At 41.6% G+C, this 12,129-nt stretch overlaps 1 protein-coding gene across 1 annotated transcript in view; it reads right to left on the bottom strand.

Annotated features, from left to right (window-relative positions):
- SLC18A2 (solute carrier family 18 (vesicular monoamine transporter), member 2) overlaps positions 1-12,050 on the bottom strand; it is a gene marked incomplete at its 5' end in the record, with an annotated part of 13,659 nt that extends 1,609 nt beyond the window's left edge. Inside the window, 10 exons of the mRNA XM_010022781.1 lie at positions 756-889; positions 1,409-1,528; positions 2,251-2,314; positions 2,756-2,807; positions 3,051-3,129; positions 6,248-6,343; positions 11,144-11,204; positions 11,280-11,323; positions 11,429-11,518; positions 11,916-12,050. Coding sequence (XP_010021083.1) covers positions 756-889; positions 1,409-1,528; positions 2,251-2,314; positions 2,756-2,807; positions 3,051-3,129; positions 6,248-6,343; positions 11,144-11,204; positions 11,280-11,323; positions 11,429-11,518; positions 11,916-12,050 — 875 coding nt within the window. The remainder of the gene's footprint in view (positions 1-755; positions 890-1,408; positions 1,529-2,250; positions 2,315-2,755; positions 2,808-3,050; positions 3,130-6,247; positions 6,344-11,143; positions 11,205-11,279; positions 11,324-11,428; positions 11,519-11,915) is intronic.
- Positions 12,051-12,129: the final 79 nt, after the last annotated feature.

Below are 12,129 nucleotides of genomic sequence, written 5' to 3'. Positions count from 1 at the left end.
TCCTGCTGAGCATAGAAAACCTAGTGAGCAAAGCAATGGATCTCCTCCTGCAGTAAAAGGGCTTTTGACCTGATCTGGTATAAATCTATAGCATTTATAGTCTTGCAACAGTGAGTAGGAGAGCAGACAAAGGGCATTATAAGAAAGGGCAAATCAAGCTATAGAAATGGGGAAGGAAGGGAGAGATTAGAACAGTATAGGAGAGCAAACGAGGGAAAACGACTGCCAAAACCAAAGCAGGAATCTTTCTTAGGGGAGTGACAGGCTGAGCAAGCAGTGAGGAGTGAAGGAGTGAAAGGTTCCTACATAAGAGAAGCCATTCATTTGTAAGGGCAAGTGATCTGTATAGAGGAATAAGGAGAAGGAAAACATATGATGCAAAATATACTATAGGAGACCATGGAAAGAAACAGGTTAAGGCACACAAAAGAATAAAAGAAAATTGGTCAGTACAATTCTGGCACTTCAAGGAAAACAGAAGTGCCTTTTACACTCACTGCACCATGGTGTGTGATGGACCCTGTTTTGTGATAATCTAACATGAGACTTTATAACATGTAATAAAAAGCTTTTCTTTCTACATCTTGGACATAAAAAGAAGGGAGGGTTCATTACAAAGACAATCCATGAGGGTGAAATAAACTGTGTTGGTTCCATTTTGGGGAAGTTAGAGGCAAAGACACAGAAATAGGGTTGGGGTTTTTCTTCATTAAAATAAAACCAAACACGAAAGAAAGAAACTATGTTACACTTACCATTTTCTCCTCTTTGGCAGGTGGACTTCGAAGGAAAAAACACAGGGGAGCGAAGAGGATATCCACAATCCCTATAATTGTCATGAGCCATGGAAATCCGATGGCCTTTGCAATGGCACCGCCAGCAGAGGGACCTTGTATAAATAAAACCCCTTTTCTGAAGATCCCTCAGACACATTTGCAGCAGTCACTTTAAGCAACGATGGGTTTATATACAAAAGCCCTGCTTTACAAATTGATTTGAGGAATGTAAAGACATGTTTGTTATTATAACATAAACCTTTCCTATACTTAAATTAGAGAAGCTCTTGTGATATCTGTACCATGCACTCAAGAAGGCAGGGGAAAATGGGGTTATTCCTCTCTCAGACTATGGGGAGTACAGCTGCGGTGTTAGTTTTAACTGTTCCGAGGGATATCCTATTTGTGTTCAGTGTCTGAGACCTTCAAGCCTCTTACAGCTAATGAAGCTGAGCACGACATTGCAGCAGAGGAGAACAGATGCCAAACACAATTCCCTCTGCTTTGATTTCTTGTAGAATATAAGAACCCTGCTCATAAAGCCTGTGAATGCTGCTGAGATTCACACCTGGCATCACAGCATAGTCCCTTTTCTGAACTGTTCATCATAGGCAGGAAAAGGCTGGACTTACCTATGGCAAAGCCCATGCAAAAGGCAACATCAGCTATTGCGTACACGCTGCCGTAGACTGATACGTGACGCAGATCTACGAGGTAGCCCATAATTGGCATCATGGAGGAGTCCACCATTCCTGATTGGGAGGGAAGGAAAAACAGTTCAGGAAAATCCTGCCCTTTTTTTTCCCCCCCTTTTAAATGTCTTGGCCAACTGTGTGCTACAAAGGGATGCAAAGACAACTAAAGGACGCTTATTTTTAAATAAGATGAAAGATTTGTGCAAGAGTAGACTGTGTTATCCGTGTTTCTTATGGTCTTTACTTGTCTGAGGTCATGTATGGACACACAGACAGGTACATGTGACACTTGCCAGCAAATCTGCTAACCAGCCAAGCACTAAACCCAAGCCACGGTCCCCACCAACCTGTGTGCTCCAGCATAAGCAAAGCTCACACATATCACTTGAAGCCTTGGGAATTCCTATTTGATGAACACAAATTTAAGCTTTTTTTCTTTTTTAATATGAAAATATCTATATAAATTCTCTTCCACAACAGGGAAGTCTGTGGGTTTCGGGCAATGCATGGCTTCATTTCTGAAAACCATATATACATCCATGGACATTCATTTGAAAGGTCTGTTTAGGTTGATGGAGCAATTCTGGGCACACCTCAGAATCCAGCTTGTCTAACAGAGGCCTGGATCCTTTAATCCTTCTTACTCTACCTACCAGTCTGGGCCATAGCTCAGGCTTCACTACTGTATGATTGGAATGGCAACAAAACTTATTTTCCATGGAACTTCATATAAAATCATGTTTAACATAAACAACAGAAGTCATTGTAATTTTTCTTACCAATGGCGAATCCAACTCCAAAATTTGGTGCTATGAGCCCATAAATGTTTTTAGCAAATGGCACCTAGAAAGGAAATGTAGGCAGTTAATTATGTCACACTGTAAATGCGGATGAGTTTTCTTCTTCTAAGAAGTAGTTACAGCACACTTTGTATGGATGCGAGAGTCAGAGTTTGATCCTTGTTCTCAGCTATCATTTCAGACAACTGTGCCATTAAACCACTGACACACTCACTATTAGGAGCAACACTAATACTACTCACTACTCACACACTGTTGAGTGACAGCTCAAAAAAAAGATCATCTTTCCTCTTTCAGAGCCATTCTTCCTTAAAATAACTGAATCATTGAAATTTGAAAGCACTCAAAACTCTGATCTGGAACCTATTAACTACACATTGTTTAGTAAAATATCATAAAGCAAAATTTCATGGGGAAAGCACATATTTGAAGATGAACACACGAATATTTAGATGATTTGAAAGATACATGGTCGTCTACTTACACATAAAATACTTATTCCCACGATTAGCATCCCGAGTAAAGCACAAAGCCACCTATCAAAGAAGAAACATCACTTACAGATTGGTGATACTGAGATGTTAGAGCTGATCTTGAATGCTTCAAAGCCATGTTTGAAGTGCCAAGTTACACCACCAAAGTACCAAATGTTCCAAAAAGCTATTTTGTTACTATAGAACAAACTTTAATAATTTCCACTATCACTAAACTGCCCTGGAAAACACTGGAAATGGTACACACAGACTGGAAGATTATTAGTATTTTTAAATTAAGCCTACCTTCCCATTTTATGTGCGAGTATCCCAAACAGATTAGTCCCAATAAGATAAGAGATACTGGCTGGAAGAAAAGCAACACCTGAAAAATATGAATGAGATCTTTTATCAGCAAGGATTTTAGTGAAGTGTTAGAAGAAACTAATAAATTCCAGACACTGCAGTTTTGAGTTGAACACATCTAATAGAGCCTTTGTGCAGAGCATGAAGAATCAAATATCCGGTTCGTTGCAGCCCTCTCATGAAATCTAAGGGCATCATCTATGAAATGTGGGAGCGACGTGACGCCTTTGAAAAGAGTTTTTCAGCATCAGCTGCAAGAACTGATATGGGAGAGGCGATGGAGCAACAGAGAGCCAAAAGTTTATGTCTAACTACAATAAGGTTTGGCATAGGTCAAGGAAAGCGACTCTTTCATGGCTGGGTGGCTTATGGAGCATATGCTCAGCACATGCAGCAAGCCTAGTGTCAGGGGTGGGTGAATCCCTCTCCCTGGAGTGGGGGGCAGCAGGGCTGCTGCTGTGGCTTGGCAAGTCAGATCCCCCTCCATGGCTATGGATGCCACTAGGCCTCGTGTTACAGGTGAGTTTGAAATGCCATATTATGAGTAGCGACTGAAGTCAAGTGTATGTCAATAATGTAAAGGTGAAAACACCACCATAAAAATATGGCTTTAAAATTATTTAGTCAATGTATTTACAGTCAAAGTTAACTAAAAAATAGCTATTGGCTTAAATTAAAGAAACTAGTTATCTGTAATGACTTACAGATGATGGCACACAAATCCATTCTGGCCCTGGTGGGAGGCTACCCGGACCCTCCCATCTCCCCCACATCCACTTGGAAAAACATATCGTTAGGAACAGCAATATTTTCTAGTCTCAAGGTTTCCACAGCAGCAACCGTACCTGGAATGGTACACATGCTGGCTGCATGATGGACAGAAACAACTCTGTACCTGAGGATTCATCCTCTCCCTACACAAAAGTCGCAGGGCAGGAACCCAGCCAGAGGGGAAATGTCAAAGGAAGATGTGCTAATGTAGAGCCCCGTGTGACATTGCCTTTACTGCCTGGAGAATACCAGGGAATGCCCTGGAGGAAAAGACACTATATGCAAACTACCCAAGGGGCAGAGCAACAGGGTGGTTGTGCCCAAAGCTGGATCCTTGTGTGACAGTGTTGAACGGATCATGTGTCTTAGAAGAAATAACACCCAGTATTTTTTCTGGTTTTCCTGTTAAATTTCACATCTTCTTAAGAAAAATAAACTGGGGAAGTCTGTCAAACAGTGCATGCCACAACAAACCTGCCATTTGGTCACCATTCAGTCAGATAATTTAGCCGTGACATTACAGTACACAATCTAACCTTTTCCTTTAAGTGTATATGGTCCTCATCTTTCACCAAGGCAACATAGATTTTCTCATTTCCTGCCTATCCATCTTCCTTCTTATCTCTCTGATATTCATAAGAAAAAAATCAAGAGGTCATTTTTAGCAGAGCAATATCCTGTGATTGAAATCCTTGTGGGTTACAATGGTGATGCTGGGGAAACATTTTCACCTGCGTAACCGCAGCTACTTTGGTACTGCTTGGAGCTATCTGTTTGTACCAAGCAGTCACATAGAGCAGACCTTGACAGCTGGAAGAAAATAAAGAAATATACTACAAAGACTTGCAGGTTGGTTTGCAAGCTGTGGGATACTGAAGTAGACCTGTCATTTTCTAAATAAGCTTTATGCACAGTAACATTAATTGATCAAATCAAGGTTCTTTACACCTTCTTCAGATCATGCTTCAAACAGCTGGGCCTCTAAATTGCATAAGATAACAATTTGCTTAGAACCCTGCAGTTCAAGATATAATTTAAGAGGCTTAAAAACTTTAATTAATGCTGTCAAATCAGATAAAGTGTAATGCAGTCAATTACTTATATCATTAAGGGGTAAAATTAGTCTTTATTTAGAATGGATCTTTTCCTTTTAAGAACCTCTATTCCAGTAAGAGATTTGTAAATCTCATTTCCTTTGCACCAGTAATATGAAACTCTTGTGAGGGAGGTAGGTAAGAATCTTTCTCTTTGTGAGGTTTAAAATATCTAAGTGCGTGTGTGTTAGTTTTGCTGTATTACAGGCTAAGGAGTCACTACTGTGTTCAATAGCACAGCAGCACATCGAGAACTGCTACCTATAGCTGCCCTAGATCCGGGTTGCATTAATTAGAACTAAGGTTTGTGCTTTCTATATGGTGTAGGGACACCTATGTGAACACACAGTAGGAATATTAGTCAAATGCTAGCAGAATGTAACTTTCAGGAAGGATTCTTATTTTCCTTGTAAATGCCATATATTGATATTAAAAAATACTCCCATGAAATGCTGCAGCACAGAACACTTCATTAACTTTATCAAATAGATATATGTAGTGTTCATAACGATAACTCTTTCTTACAAACTATTATAAAGGTAAACATCAGTCAGATCGATGCAAAGGACCAGCACTACGCCAAACACCCCCCAAACAAGCCAATTCACATCAACATGGTTTCCTGAGACCACATCCCTGTTACAGGTTGTAAGGTGGTCCAAGCTGGGTCTCTCCCATTGTTCTCTGTTGAATGCGGTGACACAGTAGCCACTGAAAGGGTATCAAATCTATCAGATTCCAGCAAAAGTGCTTCTCGTGTCCTTGGTGGCCATGTTTTAAGTCTATACTTCTTTCACGTGTTACTAGAAACATCCCTGGAAGGAGTATGTGCTGGCATTAGCATGATGTGCAGCAAACATAGTGCACCAGCTGCAGATTTCTGAGGCCGCCTGCTCCTGGCAATTCAAAATAGTAGCTGAGGATGGATTTCTTCTGGGAAAAACCCCAACAGAACAACCCAAACACATTGTTTTGCCCCAGGGGGCTGCCTTTGTGGCTCAACAGGCATCTTTGCAGCTGCCCCAGCCAACATTCACTGCCAGATGTGCTGCTGGGGCTCCCAAAGAAGCCTCTATTCCAGTAACATTGATCTACTACCTATCTTTCTTACAGACCAATGTTTGCAATTGTGCAGGTGTAACACTGAAAATATAAAGCTAGTAAAAACAAAATCAGTACCCTGAAGCTTATAACAAGACCATCATTAACAGACCAGAACTGAGACAGTCATTAGACAAAATACAGAGATGCAAATAATATATTGTACTTTACCAAGCTGCCATTTCTTTGAACACATGGTCTCCATCATCCAGATGGGTAGAGCTGGTTCAAGCATAGCAATAGCCATGTTTGCAAAGCAGATTGATCCTTAGGGAAAGGAGAGGGGGAAAAAAATAGTAATTATTTCATTTGACTATGGACAAAAAGCCATGCAAAGAATGGATGCTTTTACATAAAACACTGCACTTTTTACAGTTCTATTTGTTGTGCATTGATTAATGTTAAATAGAACAGAATGTAAAAATCACTGAAGACTTCTATATATATTTCTATTCTCCTAGAAATTCTACAATAAAGGTTAAACTACTTTCATAATGTGAAAGTTTGCAGTGAGCTTGATGATATTTAGAAAGTTCATGAGGTCTGACTGTTGTACAAATGATTAGCTAAAACTACGGTCTTTTGGTCTTTATCTAGTCTCCTGGGGCAAAACCGGAGCCCTGTTGTGTAAGAGACACCAGCTCTGACCCTACACCTCCCTCATCTGAGAACAACTATCATAAGATGTGGAGGTCTTGATCCTAAAAATACCAAGAGACAACCACAGAGATGTCTATCCCCTACAAAAGGGAATTCAGTGTCAAGATCCTTTTGCCAGCAGCCAGTAAATCCATGCTGCAGAACATGGGTTTGGCTGAGCTTGCCCAGCCCTATGAATTTCAAATGCTTCCAAATCTCTTTTGAATTGCTGGACCTTTAGTCACGCAGATGCAGAGGATAACAAGAGGTGGAAGTGCTGATTCAGTCTTGCCCTCTAGCTCAGCTCTGCCCTTCATCACCGCCTGCAGAGCCAGACTCCAGTGGGTTTTTGTTGAGTTCATCTATCCTCAGTTGTGCACTTCAGCTTTAGCGCAGGGATTATTAAATCCCATGGTATTTCTTTGGATTCAAGATGCCTTTCCCACTTACTCAAAATATCCCAAGGCAATCGAAGGCTAATGCAGGGCAATGGGACATGTCCCTTTCGCTAATCCCTCACAAAATGGCTTTGGAAGTCACTGCTGCAAGTGACATCCTCAAAGTTGTGTTCCCACTGTTCTTCCCAGGATATACAACCTCTGAAATTTAGGAAAACATTCTGAACTCCCAGAGCCATTCACCATTCAAATTTTACTTTTCTTTAGAAAATTTGTCTGAGGGCACAGAAACATTATTTCTCCTGGAACAAGTCCCTCATCACGCAGCTCAAAACAAAATGAGCACTGATGCCATTCTTTGCTCAGACCTGTCAGAATACATTAGACCCTGTATCCACAACTCCCAAAATGAACCTGGCTCACTCCCTTCCTCGGGCAAGGAGCAACAGTTCAGGACTGCTTTACCCTAAAGAGGAAAGCTAACCTTTCCACTCCAGTGCACGCTCCCACTAGTGCGGTGTCTGTGAGGAGCCCCAGTCAAACACCTCAGGGTTGCCCTCTTCCAAGCCAATATCAGCCACGCTCAAGCAGTTTCCTTGATGCTCGATAAACACATTTCAGGCCACACAAAGCACAGCCAGAGGAAGCAGGGCTGTTCTAACGGAGACGATTAAATAGCAAAGGTCTTGTTCTACTCTTAACAAACTTCACAAAGAGATGAGATACAGGCGAGCATGCACACGTGTGTGGCATTGACTTCTCATTAGGTCAGGAAGCATCACCAGAGCTTAGCAAAGGACTCAGGTATATGATGGCAAAGGAACTTCAGATCTTTATAGGGTGTACCCCAAGAGGAAAGTGAGAGCCTGAGGTGGTACCCTGAAAACTCAGAGCAAAATCCAATGAAGGATATGTTACCTTAGCAAAGCTTCCCCAAAAGAAGATTATATTGCTTTTCTTCGCTGTGTCTTGCACAGAGCTGACCTCTTTTTAAAGGGTTGTATCTCAAGGGCATAAACCCTACAATTTCTTCTTGAAATTGGATTAAATGTCCTGTGTTGGCCAGAATGTGTGAAGCTGCAACCTTCCAGCTGGATCCTATCTCTGTAGCAGAGAACACAGCTTCTGGCAGAGTGACATAGGCATCCCTGCTATTTCCCCATGATAAAGCATTACTCAGTGAAAAGCTGTCACACACCTTCTCAAGAAGCCATGTGCTCATGATGATATCTGTCTCAACTTCGGGTTTTGGATCTGATAGTTTAAACTAATGTGTTTATTGCCTTACAATAGCTATTGCTAGCACTGAAGGCATCCAGGCATTAGGACTGGCCATAGGGCTTCGATATACAGGGAGTGAATGAGAGCACTGGCCTCCTGTCTGTTGTGACAGCCAACATTATTAACTCCAAGCAAAAATGGTTTTAGCAAGGGAAAAAGTTCCATTTTCAGAAAGAAGAGAGAGGAACTCCATGCTTAAGTTCAAGACACCTTGTGTTCAAGAGTAATATTGTGCTATAGATAAGCCAAATTGGTCAGAAAGTGCTTGTACTTTGAGAATACAAACAATTATGACTCAAGCGCATGACGCACGCTCAGGAGATTGAATCTGAATTTGTACCATGAAATCAGTGTACCTAAATCAAAAGTGCAAGAAACACTGAAACTGCCATGCCCATTTGCAGCGTGCCTAAAGTGTCCTTGGATTTAACAGTGATTAACAAGTCAGCTCGCTAGAGATGTGGTCAATTTTTAATGAGGAAGTTAACTGCCTTAAAAGCCATTCAAAACCTCTAATCTTCCAGAGCAGTACAAACCCAATGGGACTTTTAGCCTTCTCCTCTCTAATCACTGTATCTGAACATCATACACAGTGTGGGATGTCTACATTCACAGCATCCTTGTGAAGCAGAAGACATTACCCTGGCTTAGATATGGAGAAATGTGGCATGGTGCCTCAACTGATTGCCCCAAGGTGTCAGAGCACGGAGCTAGCTCTGCCATCTCAACCAACCACTTACCCACCCTTCCCTGTTAGCATCAGGATCAAGTTCCCATCTTAGAAAATAAAGCAAGGAAAAGACCAAACTCCTCAGGGAAAGGAAGAACAAATGAAACTTTCATACCCTTTTCACCGTAAAAAAGCAACAGCTTCACAACTGAAGCAATTAATATTTAAGCAGTGTATTCCTGGAGCATCAGGAAAGCTGCTTTTGGATTAATGTGCTCTCATAGGCCAAATAAAAGGCTGAATTTATAGCTGGTATTTGGTGTTCAGCTCTGACAAAACCAAATTTGGTTCGTAAGGGAAATAAAGCAGGAGGATAAGGGGCTGAGGTGAGAGAACATCAGCATCATCCATACTGTGAAAGAACTGAGCAGTCTCCATCCCACAAGGCAGAGACCCTGGGTGCTGCACCTAACCCCACTGATAACCCATGGGAGGGACTTTCTCATATCCTAGTAGCTGATGCCTTGTAGGAGCAGGACAAGTCACCCAGAGCAGGAGGGATCAGAACAGAGTCTTCATGTTTCTACGCTCTGTACATCCTTCCTTTCCCTGCCTCCTATTGAGTCCAGCTGCACTGAATCGAAGATAGGAAGGGGAGACAGGGGGCACTGGGAATGTTTGAGAGCATGGGCAGGGAAGCAAGAGGCAAAAAGATCCATGGACGTATAGGTAAGATCTCTGACACACACTACCCTGATTCCAGGCCATCCGCCCCCAAGTCTTCTTCACCACTTTGGGGCTCTGAGACTGCTCAGCCCTGCTTGACAGAGGCCCAAAATCTCAGCTGAAACAACTTCAGAGAAGAGAATAGCTGCAGAAATTGAGTGCCATGTAAATGTGTTAGAAAATGGGAACAAAGTCCATCCCTGCTATCAGCATACACAGGACATGGTTAAAATAGTGGGATCCATGTTCCTTGGTACCATCCCTCTTCTGTGGCTAAGACTAAGCTTGAAAGGAGTAGCTAAATCTTAGTCAAAGTACCCCTTAAAATCAGTCTCCTTGTCATATTTCATGGTGTAAACCAAGTTCTGTCACAGATTAGACATTGACAGGGATTAGATGTCTAGAATATAACATTAGATGAACCTCACCTTACAGCACCTGCTTTAACCACTGCAAGAGACAAGGTACCAGGTTATATGAGTGATAGATCTGATCTCTTATGACAGATACTGTCTTTGCTACTCTTTTCCCCTCAAGTACTTCTATTCTATGGAAAGGTCTTTTAATGCTCCAAGAAGTTCTCAAGCAGACGTGTTTGTACAACTTCAGTCACAGCTTGACCAAGTATCCAGTCACAGGGTTGTTATTTCCCTAAGATTAAGGTTAATTCCCTAAGATCACCAAGAAAGAGAAAAACAAGAAATGCTTGGAAGAACTGTTGGATAGCAGGTTAAGACTAAGAAACAAAACAGTGAAAATAATTATCTGTTTCCAGGCGTTGTATCAACATTAAAACGGGCCAGACTTAATTATAGACTTCAGAATAAACATCCAACAAAATGCAACACAAAAAAGCGAACTTCCTTTGAGACAGAACAACTTATTAGACAAACAATACATGTAATACCAAACGCCATTCACCATTCAACCCAGACCTTTTCTGAAATAGAATCCATGCTCTAGAGACCAAACTCGCTCCCTCTCTCCAAATGAAAACAGAAGCTCAGTGTTACTCCCTATGCCTGCCTGTGATATACTGGCAAACCCCCCTCTAAAGCCTTGGTCCTATTCACTTGCCTCATAGAAAGTTCCATGGTCATGTTTCACTGCCCTGACAAGCAGCTTCAAGTCATTAGTGTCCTCTCAGCTAGAAATACACCTTCATTTCAAGCTTCCTGCCTTTTTTATATATATATACACACATATACTGGTATATTCATCCTATATTACCAACAGGTTCTTTGAGCTTCATGTAAATGAAACCAGCAATGACAATATTGTTAAACCAGCTCAATCTGAGGCATTCCAGGTATAACACCAAAGGCTTAAAGAAAAAACTAAAGGATGTGGTACCTGCTGCAATAATGATATATGGGTCCTTCAAAAGTGTCAGTAACGGCGTCCCCTTCTGACTCTATGAAACAAAAGCTTGAGATTAGGAAAAGCAAAGTGTCATCCATTGCCTAGAGTGTTTTACCTTAATACTTACTTCTGCCTGTGCTCTGGATGGCTGCAGAACAAATAATTGAACAGCTGTGAAAAGAAATCAATACTGTAACATTTCTTCAAGAAGGGGGTTAGACAGTAATATGAAAGGGATGTGCTGCATGGTGATATTGACTCTTAGTATTTACTAACCTCCATCTAACAGAGCTAGTGCTGCCAGCACCAGGAAAGGAGAACTCTTCCCCACAAACTCATACATGACGCTCCCAAAAGGTGGACCCACTGGCAGGGAGAAAGAAAGGACATAGCGGAAAAGCCACACCTCCGAACAAACATCCTCTGCAAGCAGTTGGGTGTCCTGCTATTGGCATTCAGTGACCAAAAAGCTCAGTTTAAAAATCCTCATAATGTCAATGATCATGACAATAACCATATCCTTCACTCCCAAGGCACTCTTCCATGTAAACAAACCCCATATTGCCCGACATATATATCAACATAAGAAATGTGCTGCTCTGGGAAAAACTGTTCTTAACATGCACTATGGATCTAACGTGGAAACAGCACAATAACATTACACACAATGAGACTCCTCTGCTGCTTTCATAGATCACAAGCACATGCATTAGGAAGACTGGGGTGTAGTTTCTCTTGCCAGCAGAGACTCCAACTCACTGACCTAAGACTCCCATAGCAAGGCCTCCTAGTGCAATTCCCATTGCATTGCCTCTCTCTTCATCATCTGTGTATACACTGGCAAGCATTCCCATCCCTAAAAAGGAAAAATAACACCACAAATTTAGGCATCTGTACACTGCAGTTTATGGTCATCATTTGCCAGCCCTACTGAACATTATACAGAGGCAACAGGAGGTATTTGCATATATATATAT

Source organism: Nestor notabilis, unplaced genomic scaffold (assembly GCF_000696875.1).
Source record: "Nestor notabilis isolate BGI_N333 unplaced genomic scaffold, ASM69687v1 scaffold14939, whole genome shotgun sequence".
NCBI lineage: Eukaryota > Metazoa > Chordata > Aves > Psittaciformes > Psittacidae > Nestor > Nestor notabilis.
The sequence above is the reverse complement of the archived record's forward strand: the minus strand, read 5'-3'. Positions and strand labels throughout refer to the sequence as shown.